The 21,551-nt window shown below is 41.3% G+C and overlaps 1 protein-coding gene across 3 annotated transcripts in view; it reads left to right on the top strand.

The window, feature by feature from the left end:
• Positions 1-16,451, top strand: part of CDK8 (cyclin dependent kinase 8) — a 190,174-nt gene extending 173,723 nt beyond the window's left edge. For 2 of the 3 annotated variants that reach the window (XM_038383687.2, XM_038383700.1), the window contains 4 exons: positions 9,070-9,167; positions 10,639-10,717; positions 10,834-10,992; positions 15,173-16,451. In XM_038383687.2, the coding sequence (XP_038239615.1) occupies positions 9,070-9,167; positions 10,639-10,717; positions 10,834-10,992; positions 15,173-15,298 (462 nt within the window). In that variant the 3' untranslated portion in view covers positions 15,299-16,451. The remainder of the gene's footprint in view (positions 1-9,069; positions 9,168-10,638; positions 10,718-10,833; positions 10,993-15,172) is intronic. The other variant, XM_038383696.2, reaches the window with a different exon arrangement.
• Positions 16,452-21,551: the final 5,100 nt, after the last annotated feature.

The raw sequence follows: 21,551 nt of genomic DNA on the forward strand, positions 1-21,551 counted from the left end.
CTGAAATTGCTGCAAAGGGCAGCTCTGCCAGTAAAAATTGTATTCTGTATTATGACATAACTGCAATAGGTGATTTAAACTACTTTTTCTTTCCTGACACCATACTTTACAGAGCTGGGAGTCTTCTTCCACCTACTTGCATTTAACATCCCCCTCCCCAGCATGCTCAAAATGATATCTACGCTGGAGACTTATAGCTGTTAAGTTTTATTTCTCTATAGTATAAAATCCTGCCACCACTAGCCACACTTATCACCTCCATAGCACCCTCTTCAAGCTGCTTCCCATTCCCTCTCCCTTCCTCCCATTCACCCCTAGGTCAAAAAGTCAGCACCAGAGGAGCTTTAAATAAATAAATCAAACACATTGCAAGGCAAGCATGTTTATTTTAGAGGAAGGTCCAGAAAGAAGAAAAAATAGTAAAAAGGTACATTGGTTCATTTTCATCATTGCAATCCGTTTTAGTAAAGTTGAGATTTCTTGAGGTATTTGGCCCAAAACAGGAGATATCCCTTCTGAAATGTGTCTAAGACATTAAAAGGCATTTGGCTTTTAGAACAGCTAGTCCAGAATTCTTTTAACTTTGAAGTATACTTTATGTAGGTATTCTAAAAGAGAACTTAAGGCAAAGTTAGTGGTGTGTCTTGTCATGCATCACACTGGAAGGCACAGAAGCTCTCTGAGGATTTCCCATATATCTAGTGCAAGGGTCAGCAACCTTTCAGAAGTGGTGTGCCGAGTCTTCATTTATTCACTCTAATTTAAGGTTTCACATGCCAATAATAAGAATCCATGTGATCCATGCTGAACTGTGCCCCCTCTTGGCCCTGTCTGCACCCCTCACAGCCCCAGGCTGGGGCCAGAGGGCCACTGCTGGGGGCTGCTGCAGAGCCCGGGGCCGGCAGCCAGGACCCCGACCGGCAGCAGAGCCCCCCGGACCGGTGGCCAGGACCCGGGACTGGCAGCGAGCTGAGGGGGCCGGCAGCCAGAACCCCGGCTTGCAGTGTGCTGGCGGCTGGTTCCCCAGGCCAGCTGCGGAGCCCCTGGGACTGGTGGCCATGAACCGGGGCTGGCAGTGGGCTAAGTGGGGCTGGGGCCATGAACCCCGGCTGCCAGTGGAGCCCCTGGACCGATGGCCAGGACCCGGGCAGTGTGAGTGCCACTGAAAATCAGCTTACGTGCCGCCTTTTGGCACACATGCCATAGATTGCTTACCCCTGATCTAGTGTTTCTGTTCCACTCGTGCACCATGTATGAGGTAAACAGGCGTAAATAGGTTGGTAAATAGCAATGCTGTGTATCTTCCTGGTTTGCCCATTGCTTCAGGATTTTCCTCAGGGTAACATATTCCAAAGTGAGGATAAGCCTGCAGGGTTTCACATGGAATAACTAGCTGGCTGACTGCTGCCCCTGTTCACACATCCCTGTAGCCCTCCACCTACCTCAAACCAGCACAGACAACCAACTATTCTCACACCTACTCAAACTAGCACAGTTACTCAACCTTTGTTGTAGAGGGCCTATACTAGAGGGAAGTAATTTGACAAAACAATTTACCATTTTGAAGGGAACCTCTGCATGGGAGAAGATGGGAATGACATTCCAAAATTGTGGAAAAGAAATATTTTATCGTTGTTGGCCTGGAGACTAGGATTGATGCAATAAATACTTGTGCTTTTTCTGACTTTCCAGACTGCTGAATTGGAATTAATTTGCAAACTGGACACCATTACATTGGGCTTGAATAAAGACTGGGAGTGGATGTGTCATTACACAAAGTAAAACTATTTCCCCATGTTTATTTCCCCCCCCACACACACGTTCCTCACACGTTCTTGTCAACTGCTGGAAATGGCCCACCTTGATTATCACTACAAAAGGTTTTTTTCCTCTCCTGCTAGTAATAGCTCACCTTACCTGATCACTCTCATTACAGTGTGTATGGTAACACCCATTGTTTCATGTTCTCTTTTATATAAGATCTCCCCCTTGTATTTTCCACTGCATGCATCCGATGAAGTGAGCTATAGCTCACAAAAGCTTATGCTCAAATTTATTAGTCTCTAAGGTGCCACAAGTACTCCTTTTCTTTTTGCGGATACAGACTAACACAGCTGCTACTCTGAAACTTGTTACCTGTGTTTTTTGTTAACGCAGTGAATTCATTTTGGCTGAAAAAATTTATTGAGGTACATCTCCAGCCGTAAATGGCATAGTATTAGTATCCCCCATACTCTCAATTCCTAATAAAAACAAATACATATTTCCTTGGTTCCAGTACATTCATTACCACGGCTACTTCCTGACCTGAGAGTAGAGCACAATGCACTCCTGATGCTGTTTTCCCTGACTACTTTGGGCGTGTTGAGGGAGGCACCCTCTCTAGCTGTCTATAATGTTCAGAAAGTCACACCACTTCCTGTTCCCACCCACCCTCCCTTGCGATCACATATCTTGTGCAAAGTACAGCAAATATTTATCACACAGGGCACGTAATTAGGAAACATTCAGCCTTTTTATAAGTCACTGCCACCTAAGCTTCATTCTTCCAAAAGCACCCTCCACTGATATTCTGCAACTGCTCAGTACAAAATTAAATTGCTTCTTTCTCTTGTCCAAGCAGCCAAGGAAAGTCTTCACAAGCTAGGGAAGCAGAAGGTAACTGTGTCTCCAGGAATGACAGGAGGAATCATAACTCCGTTACTGTCCATAGTAATTAATCTGGGAGGGCAAACATTTTCTTGCTCATTCCACACAGACCAGAGTTTCTAAAGATACTGGCATCATGGACCTTTCCAAACCACCCCATGTTAATATTGGTGAATCTTTCCTGGAGAGCATCCAGACAGGCATTGGAGCTCCAGGGAGAAATATCCCTTCCTGTTGGTTAAGTCTTTGGCCTGGTATGGAGGCCAAAAATAGGCAATAGCCCCAATATAGTTTGAGAGCCCCATCTAAGCAAATAAACGTTTGATTATTGCCAAGCTTTATGACATAGCACAGCAGTGCCCTCTCCATAGTATCACAAACCTCCTTGACAACAGCCCCAACAGTTAATCGACTAACATCGAACTGGTTAGTCACTAATCAGGAGCACTTAGGAGTAGCAAACTTCCTGATGGTGCTAGCAGCATACTTTTCCCTGATGAGGAGAGCTCTCTTGTTTGGTGTTCCAACTCTGCAGCTCCAGGGTGAGCTCTGCACAGACTTATAGGAAAGTACCTTTCTTATCTTGAGGTTCTGCCACGATAGCTGGTTGTCCCTGTGGTGCATTGCTACTCTGTCCTATCATTCACAGTTAGCTTCCTGAGCCCAGAAGTGGCACTTTACTTAGTAAAGCTACTCTAGATAAATCCTCTGCAGAAGTAACTGCTCAATTTCATCCTCATCCTGCTTCTCCTCCTTCATTAATCGTATCACTCTGGCATTCAAAGCCCTATGAAATGGCAGGACCAAATCCATCCACAAACAACTGCCAATGTATGTGCATCCTGTTCATATTAATGACTTATCATGGTGCTCAGCAGCAGGGTGGATTTAATTTAAATCAAATTGATTTAAATAATGATTTAAATCACTCGTCAGGAAGACTCAATTTAATCATGTATTTCTACATAAAAGTGCATTCTTGTTGGTTGTTATAACCTTAATACATATTCTTCACAACTCAGAGATTTTAAAGTGATTTATTTTGAAAACTTTTCAGATTAGTTTTACAGCTATATCAGAAAATGAATGATTGTTTGGTTATTTCATTTACCAAAGGTAATTGAAGCAAATATTTATGAAGTCATTGGGAGGTGAACTATCTCCAATTCAACAGGTTAATCATTAATATTTGGAGAATTTTTGCTGTATTAGGAGGAGAACGTGACCAGACAGACATTTAAATTGTTTTATTTAACTTAAACAACAACATTACATATTCTGGATTTTTTTCTTCAGCAGCAACCATATAATATTTTAACAAAACTAACATATGAATTTTTGAATTTAAATGGTCAAGTTTTTTAAAATCAGGTTTGTTTTTGTTAAAATTGTTTTTAACTAAAATAGTTAAATAAAATATTTTTAAAAAAAATTAAATAGACTGTAAGCCAGGTCAACATGAGAAACTTAAAATATTGGCTTCTACTGCAAACTCAGTCATCTTCACCTTCATTTCCTGTTTGTTCATAATCTGGAAAAGAAAAACAAGCTTTTCTGTTTTTTCAGGTCCCAAACGATTTCTCGAATTTGGAGTGAATTAGTCCAAAGGAAGAAAATTTTCTTTCTACATCGGCAGAAGAAGCTACTGCTGTTTAAAAGTGAAATTATCACTTCAGCAGTCTCTGAATTCAGTTCACTGGTGTGACTTTCTTTAAAACATCATCAACAAACATATTTCTTGAATGGTGCACCCTTAGCTCTGAAGTTTATTATAGTTGGCATTATGGAGGGATGGTTGCTGGATGTCCATGTCATAGCCAACTCCTCTTCTTCAGCAGTTAAGGTTTGACCCTAATACCCAGTACTGAGAATATTTGCAATAAAATAAGCTGGAGATAGTGTTTGTCCCATTTGTTTTTTTAATGCTTGTAATTTAACTCTGTCATTGCATATTTCTCTTTTTAAGATCTCACTTAGTTCCTTCCAAATTTCAACAGCGTCAGCAATAAAACAGCTATTTCCCTGCATTTTATTGAAGACTACAGAAATAGGCTTCAGGGTACTCAGCATATGTTCAACATTTCTCTTAAGCCCAATGTTGAGAACTTTGGCTGTGACAGTGCCATCTATTTTTTCCACAGTTTTTTTCACAAACTTTCATTACATTAGACCAGTTCTTGATATAGTGCTCAAAACAGTCCACTACTGAGTCCATCGCACACCTTATGGGAGAGTTAGCTTGGTTCCTCCCACTTTTTTCAGAGCAGCTGCTGCAAAGTGGTTGTTACAGAAGTCTTTTGCAATTTCAACAACATTAGCCTTTATTTCTGGAATACTGAAGGCTTTGGCTAGGAGGTGCATCAGATGAGCACCACAACTGTGTTGTTAGCTTGGGACTCTCTTCTACATAATTTCTTCTCATCTTGGATACATTTGCAGCATTATCTGTGACCAAGCTGTGTACTAGACATTTAAACTTTTTTTCAGTTTGTTATAGCTTTTACTGCTACTTCTTATAAGTATTCTGCTGTGTGTACATTTCCTGATGTATCAATTGTTTCTGTAAGGAAGACATTCCCTTCTTCTGTTGTCACACAAGCACATACAACAGGATCAGTGTGGGCATTGCTCCACCCATCAAGACTCAGGTTAGCAATTTCACCCTCTAGACTTTTTGCACACTGCTCAATTTCTTTCATACACTATATCCAACAATTTGCCTGCGACATCTGCTCTGTTGGGTGGACTGTATCCTGGTTTTAATGACTACCATGTTAATGAAGTGTGGGTTCTCAATCGTAAGGAAAGGAGAATTTGTTACATAAACAAACTGGGCAATTTTTTCATCAATTACCTCTTTTTGTAATCTGCTGGTTCTTATCACAAACTTATCTATATAGTTGTTTCTGGATGATGGAGATTTTTTTTTTCTTTTTGCTACAGGTGATATACTGTGGCTATGAGACATACATGATGAGACTAAAACATTATCGTTGGCAGATAACTCTGAAACTGTAGAAAATCATCGTGATTTTGAAGGTGGATAGTCTTCAGAATCCTGTATATTGAGGGTGGATTCTAAACAAAATAAACCAATGCAGTTATTTAATTATTATTACCATACTGCTCATTTAGTATTTACTCATTACATTCACTGACACTCAGTTCTATTTTAAAGGTGAAATTGTAAAAGGAAGATCTGCCTATTTCAGCTATTTATTTTTTATCACAACTGCATCTAAAATGGTAGTGCCATAGAGTAACAACTATATTTTTTGCTCAAACATGAGAATTCAAGAATAGTCCAGCATGAAGACAGGCAGTGCTTAAGAAAGAAGTATGAAATAAAAAAGTTTACCAACCTGAAGATCGTGCATGTTCAGATATGTTCCTTTCATTGTCTTCAACGCAGCTTCCTCCTGAGAAGGAACACTTCCCATTATGTTGTTTCATTTGGGCAACCAAACTTTGCATTTCTTTGTTGCACTGTTTGCATTTTGCATGCATGCCTGTCTTACCCAGAGGTAGAGGAATTTCATTAAAATATTCCCAAACTGGGTCTCTCTTATGGCCTGCTGCCATTATAGTTTTCCCTTCTAGTGAGAGAATGGTATGGTAGATCTCAAATCAATGAAGGCTACACTCAGAAAGACCTCAAGACTTCTGAAATATGCTGCTCAAACAGTTTCACTTTTTTTCTACTGCCTGTCCCTCCTTTCTTACATTTATCTGAAGACTTCTCCTTGTCCTGATCTATTCCACCCCCAACAATCTTATATTCATTGAAATTTTTGAAACTTTGCACTTTTAGAGAGAAGTAAGGGATTGACTCTGTGTACACAAATTTGCAGAGGGACAATAGGGTTGAGGTCTGTTATTTCTCATCTCTATATTAATTATTTAAAACATTTTTGCTGTTAACAAGCATATTATCTCTGGAGACACAAATCCACAGTTTGAGAACTGCAAAACTAAGCATCTCTGGTGGTATCTTCTAGACTGAGCACTGAGTCCCATTGGGTGGGTAGATTAACCCTAAATAATCTATACAGAAGCCCCTGGAATCCAATAAGATCCGTGAACTATTGGAACTCATTTACAAAATGCTTCTTAAATGTTACATGAATATATTGTCTCATGCTATAGAATTAGAATTTATAATCCCTATTCCATGATGAGATATCTTTGAGCTATAATGTATCTTAATTATAACTATCTTTAGATAGGTTTTTTCCTCAAAAACCATTTTATCCAAAAAATCTGATTTTTTTAATTTATTTTTTTAAAATCATTGATTTTTATCCACCCTGCCCAGCAGTGCCTCCTCCATGCTGTCTGACAGCAGTTCAAAAATGGCACTGACAAAATTACTGGATGCCAGCAGAGGAATATGGGGAGTTTGTTAATTTGAACACTCCCCCACATACCCTAATTTCCTGCATTTTCCAGTAGGCATGCACTTACTGATGAGGCATCCACAACAAGAAAAATCACAAAACATGGATCTTTGTGGTGGAGCAGTGCACCATGGGATATCTACCCAGAATACTGAGCAAATAGTGCAGAGCTGTGGGAATATAATGAATAACAGATAGAGGCACCTTAGGCTGGCATGACAAACTGGTGTGGGTGCACTTCAGTTTGATGTAGTTAAATTGCTGCACTCACAGTGAACAAACTAATGCGATGTAACATCCCTGTGTCGAGAGGGCCCTAATGTGTTCACTTCAGAATTTGTAATGTGCTGAGGATGCAATAGTGATGAATGCAATATAAATGCGCAGAGAGCTTCTGCAACATTGTGTTCCTCTCATAAAATCATGCTGACTGACTTTAAGAGCAGTACCACACTTGGATATTTTAAGGGTTAGATCAATTATTCCAACTTGGACTGAATTTACACCTAAAGAGTTTGTATCTCTGCCTATACATGTGAGATTATGTAACAGTAAGCTTTAAGACCAGTTTCTGCCTGCTAGCTAATCATTTCCTCAGAGCACATAACTTTGTTAGGAGTATTTGAAAACCATTTCCACCTAAATCCCTATTTTATTTCACTGTGATTAGGACAATCTTTGTTTTTCCCTCCCCTCTGTATATACTGTTTTAGGATTTTGTACTGCTATCTGTTATGTAAGTATCTGAATGCCTTCTACATAAAATAGATTGACAATAGCAAAATCCATAGAGAACTTCTTGAAGACACTTGCTCTACTATCTTTTTGGTTATAGAAAGCTCTGCTTGGGTTAGTGCTGTTTTGATTGGGGGAAAACAGAAAGAGAAGGAGAGAAGTGGGTTAGTTTTGAAAGTTATTCTAGTTATGATGGAAAAACTATGTCAAAGGAGAAGGTTTGTAGTATTTCGTGAAAGTAGTCAGGTTAAATTTCTCTGATTTCCTCTAGAAATAGTCTTATACTTTGCTTTGTCCTTGGTGCTCTCATGCTTTGTGATCTGCATTGTCCCAGAGAAGCACGACTTTCTTAGCATTGGATGAAATATGAAATATGATCTTTAATGTAGCTGATACCTGATCTATTAATTAGTATGAAGATTAAGACAATGACCTTAAACTGGCTATGGAAGTGGATTCGCACCCAGCTGAGGGACTAGAGCACAGGCTTGATGTGCTCATGGAAGAGGCGGGCAGCTGCACCTGCTGGAGCCTTTCCATTGATTTCACTTGTAGTTTGAGATCAATAAATAAACTAAGATCTAAGATTTTGCTCATCCCCCTCATCTGAATACCATTCAGACATTTAAAATACAGTGAGCCTGCTATCCTCATAATTAGTATGCGCACATTGGATCACGCTGTTTGTGAGTTACGTGGGCAGGTGGAGTTTCCTATCCCATCTAGAAATGCATTACCTTATCATTTCCACTTTCTGTGGTGGGTATTCCATGTCAATGGTGCTATATAAATAGTACTGATAATGGGCTGTAGTAAATGTGGGGCCTTGGTCAGAATATTTGTTGTCTGTAAATCAAATGAAAATTCCTCAAAGACAATTTCTTCCAAGTAAATGTTCATGTCAGTGTGACATAAAATCTCAGTTATTGTGTATGAATTCATTTTAAAATAAAGCTTCTTCACTAAGAAAGGGCAGACCAACAAAACTACAGTGATTGATTTATTGGGGCAGGGGAAGTTTCGAGGATTTTGTTGGTAGAGCACTTATGGCAAAGCTAATTATTTGAGTGAGTTTTAAGTTTTATAGGGAGAAACAAGTGGTTGTTCAATAACAAATTCAATTAATATTTAAAACATGATGGGAAAATATGGTTCATATTTGCCATTAGTGATTGGGGTCTAGAAATTAGATCATATGAGTGGCAGTGTGGCATGTCAGAATACAGGAGGACGAAGGCTTTTGTTAATAGTTTTTGTAATACTGAACTTTTTTTAAAACTTTGCTTAGCTTCAGAAATTGCTTACTATGGACCCAATAAAGAGAATTACCTCAGAACAGGCTATGCAGGATCCTTATTTCTTAGAAGATCCACTTCCCACATCTGAGTAAGTGGTCAGTTTTTATTAATCCATTAGCATGTTCAGATTTTTTTTATGTATGCACTTTGTTTACTGCTTACTATAAATACATACCTATGTGTGTGAATAATGAATTAAATACCTACTGTCTGACAAGTAAAGAAAAAACTATAATAACTAAAATGCCACTTGCAGTTTTTAAAATTAAGTAGCGTTCCTATTAATCTCTTGCTTTATGAAACTTTGATCCTGTTAGTCACAGCACTAATCCTGTTATTCACTGACAGGGTGATTATGCATGCTACAGATCTTTGTGGACAACTGCTAAGTGCCTGCAGGTCCAGTTCTCTGTTTTAGAATGCCAGATGACATTTACTAATTAGTTTACATTTTTCCATCTTATCCTTTGTTGTAAATTCAGTAGATGGGAGGTGGGGGGATGGGGGAGAAATAGTACTGTGTCCCTGTACTTTCATACTTCACAGCCTAAATCCATTTTCCGTAGATACACTTTCTTTTCAACTGCACAGGGAGATTTCTAAACATAAGAAAGCTTACCGACAAAAAGGATGAACAGTCTATGATAAAGCATCCTAAGATGGCCAGCCAGTGCTTGAGTGGCCTTGTTTTAGAAAGGCCAGTAGCATATGCGCGTATCATTCTTTTTTTCATTATTAAGGGAAGAATTTATAAAATGTGTTGTGTATATTTATAACAGTTAATTAAAATGAAATTAATTCAGCTCAGCTTAGTGAAATATTTATAACTGTCCTGACCTGTCTTTTATATACTAATGCTGTCGTGCAAGTGGTTTGGTTTTGCAGAAACTGCTCTTAGGTCAATACTCTTTTCCCTCAACCTTAAATTGGCAGCGTTTTAATACAAAATGAATAGCATGTTCGCAGAGGCTAGTTATAAATAAAGGTATATCCATATGATTACTAGTGGAGAAATCTTAGCTTGGGTTAGTAGTAACAAATTCATTCATGTATGTCCATGAATCTAAGGTGAGAGATCACATACCTCCAAAGGCTTCCACATCGTGTCACAGTTAATTTTTTTTATTTGGTAATGGTGTTTTTAACCATCTGGACCACAATTATTGATGACCTTTATGTAATTCAACATTTTATGAATTTCTTTATACCTGGATGAAGGGAACTACATTGTGCACTAATAGAGGAATTGACTCTGCTATCTTATAGGACTCTTCCATCTCTCCAGCTCCAGTCTGGTCACCTCATTATCCAGAAACACTGACAAATTGTAGGAGTTGGGAGGAGAATAGAAATGACCAAAAAGTTAAAACAAATACATGGGAATACCTAGGCTAAGTAAATGATGTTATTAAGAAGGGTTAAACTTCTTGACAGTGAGATATATTAGGCTGTGGCTCAGGAAATTTGAAACTAGACCAGACAAAATACTAGTTCTTGATCTACGACTAACCTCTCTGATTCTAGGCAGATATACCAAGTCTGCTAACTTGTTTTTGCAGTGTTTTTGCAGGTTGTCAGATCCCCTACCCAAAACGAGAATTTTTAACAGAAGAAGAACCTGATGATAAAGGAGACAAAGTAAGTATTAAAATACAGTATCATCTTGTCTCCTTGAGCTTTACCTCGGTATTTCACATTTGCTGCTCTTGTACTGCTTCTGAGTTGAAATTTTTCTTTTTGTTTAACCAATTGAGAAGAACCAGCAGCAGCAGCAGGGCAATAACCATACTAATGGAACTGGTCATCCAGGGAACCAAGACAACAGTCATACACAGGGACCCCCATTGAAAAAAGTGAGAGTTGTTCCTCCTACCACTACCTCAGGTGGACTTATTATGACCTCAGACTATCAGGTATTTCAACTTCAATTTTCCATATATTATATATTTGTCTCTTGTGTATTGTAACTTAGAAGAAACTACTTACAGTGCAACTCTACTCTAAAAACTATTTTGAATAATGGCATGGTGGGGTTCCGTATTTATTGTATCTCAGCTTCTTTCAGATCAAGTGCACTCAGTTAAAAAAACAAGAATTTTTTTACAAACTATCAATCCTGCAACTTCAACTTCTGAGGGGAGTCAAGTTAGGAGTGGCAAGGAAACAACTTTTAGTGATTATTATTTATTAGTATTACCTTAGTACCTAGAAGCCCTAGTCACAGAGCAGGACCCCATTGTGGTAGGCGCGGTGCAAACAAGAGACAACAGATGGATACAGACAGCTCAGGGAGTATAAGAAAATGAGACAATATTGGTCAGCATGATATAGGGAGTCGTCTCAGGACAAGAGCGGCCTAACTCTTGTCAAGCTGGAAAAGAAGAGTTTCAAGGAGGGTTTGAAGAAGGATAATATAGGGCAGCATGGCAGAAAGTATGAAGGTGCTTGTTTGAAAATTTAACAAGTGGGCCAGGGAGGCAGGAGCTAACATCTCAATAGTGAACAACAGATGATAGCTAGGGTGGGATGGGCAGTGAAGAGCCTTGAATGTAAAGAAAAGCAGTTTGTTTTGTGATAGAGAAGAGGGAGCCAGTGGAAGGATGCAAAGGGGGTGGGATGATGTGGTCAAAGTGATAGGCTAGGAAAATGATTTGAAGCAGTATTCTGAATGGATACGACTTGGGCAAAATTGCATTTGCCGGAGAAAAGGACATTGCAGTAGTTGAGATGCGAGATGAGAGCCTAGAAGTGAGTTTTAGCTGTGTGGATGGACTAAACAAGGTCATACCTTAGAGAAGCTATGCAGAAAAATTGGCTAGATTTAGACATAGGTGGAGGACCTAGAGAGAGGTCGTAGTCAAAGCTGGTGCCCTGATTATGGGCCTAAGTCATAGGCAGGATGGTGTGGTCCACAGTGATTGACAAGCAAGGTAACAGGCAGGCTTGTGGGGGAAGATTAAGAGCTCTGTTTTAGCCATGTTGAGATGAGCCGAAGTCCAGCAACAGACAGAGATTTTAATTTGGACAAAAGTAGACCTTTCTGAAGTAGAGAGGTGCATCTGTGAGTAATCAGCGTAGAGATGGTGCTTGGATTTGTGTTTGTGGATGAGATTACCCAGAGATAAAACATAAAAGGAGAAGAGAAAGGGACCAAGGTGAGAGCCTTTGGAGCAGTGGAACAACTAAAGAAAGTTGGAGGGAAGATGTAGAGGATTTTCCAAAGGATATTCTGAAGGAGCGATTAGAGAAGTAGGAGAGGACAGAGTCATGGATGCCAAGTGAGGACAAGATTTCAAGATGAAGAGCATGCTCAACAGTGTCACAGGTAGCTGACCAGAATGGAGTACTGACTTTGAGCTTTGCCTAGAGAATAGGTCATTGGAGACTTTGAGAGTAGGTTTAGTGGACCGCAAGTGGCAGAAGCTGGATTGGCAGGGATCTAAGATGGAATAGGTGGAGAGGAACTCTAGACAGTGATTGTATACAGGGAACAGGAGATGGGTGGTTAGTTGGAGAGGCCAGTGGGGTCAATGATGGATTTTTCAAAATGAAGAACTAAAGCATGTTTATATTGTGAAAGATACAACACTTGAGGAAAGTGAGAGGTTAGATCCCCTGTCTCTGTAAGATAGCTGCTGTCAGTTTGCTTGCCATACCCCGTTCACTACTTCATAAAACAAGAAAGAAAGTCCAATAACTTTGAAATAATCGGCTTTTAAAACTGGTTCTTGGGATCATTGACTAGATGCACTCAGGTAGCCCAGTGGTATGTCCCAGATTCTCATAAAGCATAGAGTTTTCCCCCTCACTGTGCGCACACAAAGGTATAAGAACCTAAAAATTTAAAGGCAGGTCATTTTGCAGGAGCTGAATGTCATGAGCTCCATAGCCAAATGACCCTATATTTTCTTCACTAATTCTACCCCAGGACTTCAGCTAGTGTATCAATTTTCAGGTCCATTTCACTATGCATGTGGGTTTTAGAGCATTTTGAATAATCAATTTTAAACAGAAAGTTCTGTTCAACCTTAACCACTGTCCAGCAGGGCTACCTCAGAATGTAACTATAATATTCTATCCTTCAGTGGAGTGTGCATTCACAAAATATTTGCCAACACGAGGGTTGATTCCTCTTAAACCTGCAGGCAGCTAAGTCAGTTGCTCTCCAGAGATTATTTTGGCATAATTTCTGCTGAGTCATTTCTGCCTGAGTCTCTGAAGAAAGCAGATGCCGCAGAACCTCTTGTCTCTCTCCCATGCTGACTGACATAGCTAAGGAAAAGAGGTGTAGAGGGCTTGTGTGTTGGGGCAGGGGAGCTCCACTTGCTTGCACTATTCACCCCACTTCACAGTGGCAGCTGATCTGAGAGCATGGGAATCAGAGCAAACCCAAGCTACCTCTCCTGTGAGCATGGATTGAAGTCTACAAGCTGGGAAGTGAAGGGGCTCTGAATCACCCTCTGTGTACCCAGGGATTGTTTAGGGAGTCCACTATTACTCTCATTTAGGTTGAGGCAAGCTGTGCTCCTTCCTCAGCTTTCTCACTCCACTGACATCCCTCCCAAGCTTATTGCCTGACAGGGCAGTGTTTTTCAGCAAGGGCCATATAGGGGGATTCTTGCTTGGAGTAGTGGTAACTGCCCCTTCACTGTCTCAGCAGCTCTTGCAAGTGCTTTGGCTCCTCTTGACTGCTCACCTTTATGCCATGCCTTTGAAAGACATATTGTTTGACTTTCAAAAATTCAGTCTATTTTCCCCAGAATTTTAGGAAGGCAAGAATGATATTGCACTCATGAGTTTACATATAGTAAATAAGGCAGATAGAAGGAACTGACAGCACTGAGGCCAAAGCAATTAAATGCCATCTGCTGATGGATACACATCTCTCTGAGTCTCCCCCTAAGATTCTTCAACCCAAGGAGGCAGGAGAAAATTTTAAAATACACCATTGTTTTGACCAAACACCTGTCCCTTGATTCTCTCATACTGTTACATCTGAGCCCAGTAAGGGAAATAACTATCCCTTGAGGAGGTTTACTAAGACATCCCCTTAGCAGCTAAATCCTTCATTTAATCTCTCTGAACCAAGCCTATAAATTCTCCCCCTACACAACCTTTTCTGTCATGCATAAAAGCAATTAGGTAAGGATTTTTACAGGTATATAGACTTCTGTGTCCCCTTGGTTTCAGACATGTCAACTTGCACATTTAATGTGACAACACTGAAATGAATTGGAGCAGTCCTGTCCCTGGAGGATGTAACAAGCTTTTGTTTTATGAGGAGAGGGTTAATGGTGTTTGGAGGTAGAGCAGGCTGGGTTGTTTGGAATTTTTACTTTTGTTTTTTAAAAGTCACTTGTTGCTCTACATGATGTGAACACACTGAGTCATCTTGTAATTGGCCACATAAAATAAATAAGCAACATTTTTCAGTAGTCATATTGTGAAAGCCTATCTATTAACTATATTATAAATAAAGATTCATGGCCAATTTTAAACTTCAAAGTTTTTTTTTTTCAGTTTCCTGCATACTTGAGGCACATTTTGCCAAAAAGTACACCCAGAGAGTTTTGCACTGTTAAATGTATCCTTTATTTATTATACAGAACTGGATCATGTGATGGCTGATCTGTTACTCTGACACTTCTCATTAAGTGAGTAGTGTGTCTCTCAAGAGCGAAGATAAATGTCATAACAGCTCAGCCATCATATGAGATGTGATGTACAGCAATGCTAATTTATTCCTGCTGTCTGAAAATACTGTTATAACCATTTCTTTTCCTGTCCACACCTCACACTTAGAGAGTGAATCAGTCCCTTAAATGCACGTGTGGAGAGTATCCACCTACCTTGCTTCCTTTATTTTTATTTTCCCAGTAGGTAGCCATCTCAACACATTTATTGAATCTAACTTAACTTCTGATCTAAATGAAGACTCATGAAAAGCAGGAGTTTGTGCTTAAACTAAAGAAATAAATCCCATATCAATTACAGCTTTTTAAATTGTAACAATTAAACAAATACATCTTTTTTATTTGTATTATAAATGCATCCACTGTAGGGATCAATTCTCTTCTCCTTCATTGTTTCCAGCGTTCCAATCCCCATGCTGCATATCCCAACCCTGGACCAAGCACATCGCAGCCACAGAGCAGCATGGGATATTCAACTACCTCCCAGCAGCCTCCACAGTACTCACATCAGACGCATCGGTACTGAGCTGCACCTGAATAATGTCAGTGCACTGTTGCTAATGCTGTAGGACGGCCATGCAGCTGTCTGCCTGGAACCTGGCTTGGGCCACAAGAATGTACTGTACAACCACACCTTCAAAATGTCTGATAGCCAAGTTCCACCACTTTTCACAGAATGGAGTAGTGGCTCCCAAATTGTACCTGTTTTTGGGTTAGACTTGAAAAGAAAGTGCTAGCACAGTTTGTGTTGTGGATATGCTACTTCCATAGTTTACTTGACATGGTTCAGACTGACCAATGCATTTTTTTCAGTGACAGTCTGTAGCAGTTGAAGCTGTGAAATGTGCTAGGGGCAAGCATTTTTTTTATTGTATGTGGTGAATTCTCTTGATGTAACAACATTATCTGACCAATAGTACACAAAATCCTTTAACTGGTACTTGAAGCATACAGTATATGTTAACATGGCAAAAAAGCAAAATAACCGTGACTCTAATTGAGATAATTTTGATATACATTTATTTTTAGTGACTTTTGTGCGTTGGTTCATTTTCCACATTGATCAATGTTTTATGACCAACAAAATTGCTACAATAAGATTTTTTAAGAAAATGAGAACATTTGCATTTTTCCAGCAGATTATAAGCCTCCCAAAGATTAATTTCCAACATATAAATTTGTTTTTGTTTTTAAATCTATGACTTGACTGGTATTAAAGCTGCTATTCGATAGTAAAATAAGTTTGTTGTCATTGATATAAACATGTTTGGTTCAGCAAACAAACTGAAATGATTGTCATAGACAGTGTTTTATTTTTCCTATTATTGTTGCTGATTTGTGAGCATGCTTTGGGATTAAAAAAGCATGAATTATATTTCCTAAAAAGGTGCGGTATCCATTCAGATATTTCGTCATGATTTTTGAGATATGGATTGGTGTAGTGGATTTTAAATTTTGTTCAGTTAATTATTTTTTAAATATTTTCGCACGTTATTAGGGATGCCCTTGTTACAGCAAAGGATGAGGTGTTAGGAGAGCCTTAGAATTTGAGGGAAAACTGTAACATACAATGTACTGTATCAAACTATTTTACATGAATGACGCAAGTATTCTGAATAAAAAACTGAACATTGTTAAAAACAAGGTGTTATGTAATAAATTTATTTTTCATAAATCTGCATATGAACTTTGCTTGTATTCCTTATTATCAACAGACATGAAATACTTTAATGCACTAACATCCATATAGGCACTGTCTGAATAAATCAGTTCAGTTTCTTAATTCAACAGTAATTTTCTGTAGCAAGTAGACAGGTTTCTCTTAACTGTTGCCTCTCATCCATTTAAGTATTGCAAGAACTACTATAACCCTCTTACTTATTACCCTTTTATAACCATGTGCAGATAATCAGCTATGCTGTACTGAGTTACAAAATATTAATTACATTTTATAGATGATGCAACTGGTCCTACACAGAATCTAGAGATACTAGTATCTATAAAACCACATCTAAGGTTTTCCTTAATCATTTGTCACGTTGGTATCTAATCCCACAATGCTATCTCATGGGGCCAGCATCCCCCTCTGCTTACACCACTTTTTTTTTACAGGTGAAAGTGTTCAGTATTATTCCAATGTGATGATGCCATTATATTACATGAAGGCTTATTCATTGAGATGCCTATGGTAAGGTAGAGGAAAGTTTAAATCACAGGTAAAGTGAGGAGTGGACCAAGTATCAAATTGGAATAAAGGATATGAGTAAACAAGAAAATCAATGTGTTCAAAATATTTAATATGTTTAGATGTTAATGTTGATTTTTTAGTAAGTCTTGGCACTCTGGGGAAGTTCTAGAAGACTGGAAGAAAACTAATATTGTGCCAATATTTTAAAAAGGTAAACAGAATGACCCAGGTAATTATAGATTTGACAGTCTGACTTTGATCCTAGACAAGATAATAGATTGGTTGATATGGAACTTGATTAATAAAAAAAAAAATAAAGGAAAGTAATGTAATTTATTCCACTCAACATGAGTTTAGGGAAATAGATCCTGTCAAACTAACAATTTTTTTTTCTTTTTGATGAGATTACAAGTTTGGTTGATTAAAGTAATAGTGTTGATATAATATATTTAGACTTCTGTAAGGTGTTTGACTTGGTACCTTGAGACAGTTTCATTAAAAAACTAAAACGATATAAAATCAACCTGGCACGCATCAAATGGATTAAAAGCTGGCTAACTAATAGATCTCAAAATGTAGCTGTAAATGGGGAAAAATCGAAAGGGTTTGGTTTCTAGTGGGATCCTGCAGGGATTTGTTCTTGGCCTTCTGCTAGTCAACATTTTATCAATGACCTGAAAGAAAACATTTTCAGATGACAGAAATATTGGGTGAATGGTATAAAAAAAAAAATCTGGATCACTTAAGCTGGGTGCAAGCAAACAATGTATTTTAATATGTCTAAGTTTAAATGTACACAGTTGAAATAAAGAAAGTAGGCCATACTTAGAGGATGGGGAATTCTATCTTGAAAAGCAGTAACTCTGAAAAAGTTTTGGGGGTCGTGATGGCTAATCTGCCGAACATGAAGTCTCAGTGCAAAGCTGTGGCCAAAAGGCTAATACAATCGTTGGATGCATAAACAGGTTAATATAAAATAGGATTAGAGAGGTTATTTTGACACTGTTGCGACCGCTGCTGGAATACTGTGTCTAGTTCTGGTGTCCACCATTCAAGAAGCACATTAATAAATTGGAAAGGATTCAGAGAGGAGCTACAACAATGATTAAAGAATTAGAACCCATACTTTATTCTTTGAGTTCTTGCTCGTGTTCAGTCCATATTAGGTGTGTGTGCTCACCACATGCACTGGTGCTGGAAGTTTTTCCTGTAGGGGACCGGCTCTGGTGCCCTCTGGAGTGGTGCCTGCGCCTGGTATAAGGGGCGCTGCTGGCTCCCCCCACCCTCAGTTTCTTCTTCCTCCACTGACAGTGCTGGAACTTCTGCTGCTTCAGCTAGCTTTCACTTAGTTCAGTGTGTCTCACGAATGTTTCTTTGTAAAATAGTTGTACATAGTTTAGTATTTACCCTTAGCAGTAGTTCTAGTTGGTTGGTCCCGGAGGGGACTCAGCCTAGGGACCGTGCATGCCCCAATCCCCAGGCTTTAAACCATGCGATCATTGTAAGCGGCCCATGCCCATCAGCAACCTGCACTGTTTAAGGTGTCTAGGAGAAGGACACATAAGTGACAATTGTTGCATCTTTAAGTCGTTCAAACCCAGAACAAAAAAGGAGAGACATCTATCTCGGGGCATGCCTGATGGAGTCGGCACTGATCCTTGCACTAGAGCAGAGGTCCGACTCAGCCCCAAGCACCACAGCATCAGTACGGAACACCCTGCAGGTGCTGTCTACAAGCCGGCACCAATCCCCAGCCAAGAAGCCCAAGAAGTCCATGATCTCCCACTTCCTGTAAGGAAAAGGAGCAGGCCGGAGAAGAGCCAAGACCTGTGCTGGGCGGCTCGACACCTCTGTCAGGGAGTAAGGCCCCAGCTCATGTCGAGCCCCTCCCGTACTCTGCCTGCCACAGCGGACAGTGACAAGGGCTTCTGTCAGTTCGAAGTCCCATTGATGCCCGAGGCCCTGCAGGCAGCACAGGAGATCCTGACGCTACTGGTGCCACCCACACCAGCTCTGGTGGTACCCAAGCCTGGTAAACCTGCCTTGGGACCGTTCCGAGTCCCTGCCTCCACAGCATCGCTCCCCATTGCGGGAGACATCCCGCCAGTGCTCACCCGGATGGAGCCGTCATGCCTCAGACTTTGGGAGGCAGGCTCAGAGAAGCCCTGTTCAGTTTCCGGACCCTGGGCACCAACAGCAGGATTTGAGGCACAGCTCGCTGGTAACCTGGTGCAGACCTGCGGACGCATGTGCCCCCTGGCCTGAGCATCGAGACTGACCCATTGGGTTTCCAATGTCTCGGCACCAGTCTTGCGACCGATTGGTGGAACGGGGTCACCAGTCCCACGCCTGATGGCACCCATCACCGAGATGCGAATCCCCTCGATCGGGAAGATTCCATCGACAACCGGCCTACTCCGACTCCCAGTCCTGCTCTAGATCCCAGTACATGTCAACCAGTGTGAGGCATAGATCACCAGTCTACCTAAATAGATCCGCCGAATGCTGAAGATCCGTGGGATCCCATGGGAGGAATTCGTCCCGATCCGACAAGTTGGCATCGCACAGTGGCTGGCTCCATGGTGAGTAGGGCCGCTGAGCCAGCCGGTCACAGTCACTCAGGAGCATCCATTCCACTCACGACTCCGGTGCTGATCAGGAATCCCTGGGAGCAAGACAGGCCCTGGCACCAGTGGTACTGTCAACCTCATCAGCACCACAACCGACCCCGTGGCCTCCAGGGCAATGACCGGCAGCATGGTATCCTTGGAATCCATGGGGTTACCCAGCCTTTCCAGGCCACCCGATCAGTGGCGGGGTCCTCAGATAGGCCATAAGCTGCAGCATCCACCCTCCTCCAGAGTGGAGGTCCCACAGGGAAAGACCCCCCCAGGCCCATGAGAACCTAGGAGAGCAGCCAGTTGGACCACCAGGGGATGTGGTGGATCCCTTGGCACTGGCTTTGTCCTCATCATCGCCGAACAAAGTGATTACGGGTCCCCCTCACCCAGTTCTGCAAGATGATGCCAAGGCTCATCAGGAGCTTTTGAAGAGGGTCGCCTCTAACCCAGGGCTCCAGGCAGAAGAATTTTGAGGAGCCGTTGGACTCATTCTTCGATGTCCTTTGCTCCACAGCACCCGCTAGAGTGGCTTTACCCCTACACAAGGGGGTATTGAAAATAATTAATGCCCTATGGCAAACCCCCTTCTCCCTGTCACACATCTCAAAAAGGACTGAGTGCAAATATTTTGTGCCAGCTAAAGGCCATGAGTATCTCTATACTCACCCGGCCCCAAACTCCCTTGTACTTGAAGCCGTTAACTAAAGGGAGAGGCAGTGTCAACCCGGGGCTAAGCCCAAGAATAAAGACTCGAAGAGACTGGATCTGTTTGGGTGAAAAATTTATTCATCTTCCGGCTTTCAGTTGAGAGAGGCCAACTACCAAGCCCTCTTTGGCCGCTATGACTACATGTGGCAGTCTGTGACCAAATTCTCGCTGCCCAAAGGGTCCAAGAAGGAATTCCTGGTGATCCTCAAAGAGGGTACGGCTGCAGTGAGAGCAGCCCTCCAAGCAGCCTCGGATACAGCAAACTCCACGGCTCACACCATGGTCTCGGCCATCATGCGAAGGGCGTATTGGGTGCTGCTTTCGGGTCTGTCAACAGAGGCTCAGCAATTGATGCAGGACCACCCCTTCGATGGCCATGGACTGTTTTCAGAACAGACGGATGGTAAACTGCATGGCCTTAAGGACTCCCTCACTACCCTGAAAACTCTGGGGCTGCACGTTACCGATCCAGCCTGTAAGTGGTTAAAACCACAGCAATCTCAGGACCAAGAGAGTCAGTCCCTCCAGGAACCCCCTCCCATTAGAAGTGAAGGGGCTACAAGTGCCGCCTGAGCCACCCACCTCTACCCTCTGCCCAGTCAGGCTTGACCCACAATAAGCAGAGGGGCAAGCAAGCGTTTTGAGGGTGCACCCGAGGGCAACCTAGCAGACTATATCCCGGATCCGTCTGTCCTGCTGTTCTCCAATCACCTTTCTTTTTTCCTCCCTGCTTTCTCGACTGCTATAATTTCAGACCACTGGGTCCTCAATACTGTGGGGAAGGGTTATACCCTACAGTTTACTCCCCCCCACAACTCCCTTTCCCCATTCCTCTTCAGGGATCCTTCTCACGAGAGTCTCCTGATGCTGGAAGTAAAGGGGTTGCTACAATTGGGTGCTGCAAGAGGCACTCCATCTGTGGGACTTCTGCATCAGCCACAAAATCCATCTGGAAGTTTGTCATCTCCCTGGTGTCAAGCACATACTAGCGGATCACCTCAGTAGGGACTTCTCTCACCATGAGTGGTCGCTCCACCCAGAGGTGGAGAACTCCCCAAGTGGACCTATTGGCCACCAGTCTAAACAGGAAATGTCATCGATTTTGTTCGCAGCCAAACCTGGGCAAGGACTCCCTCTCCGAAGCCTTCCTCCTGTTGTGGTCAGGGAACCTGATGTACACGTTCCCTCCAATTCCTCTCATCAGGGTCCTGGCAAAAATTGAGAGATAAGGCACAGGTTATAATGATTGCCCCATGGCCTGG

Source organism: Dermochelys coriacea, chromosome 1, assembly GCF_009764565.3.
Source record: "Dermochelys coriacea isolate rDerCor1 chromosome 1, rDerCor1.pri.v4, whole genome shotgun sequence".
NCBI lineage: Eukaryota > Metazoa > Chordata > Testudines > Dermochelyidae > Dermochelys > Dermochelys coriacea.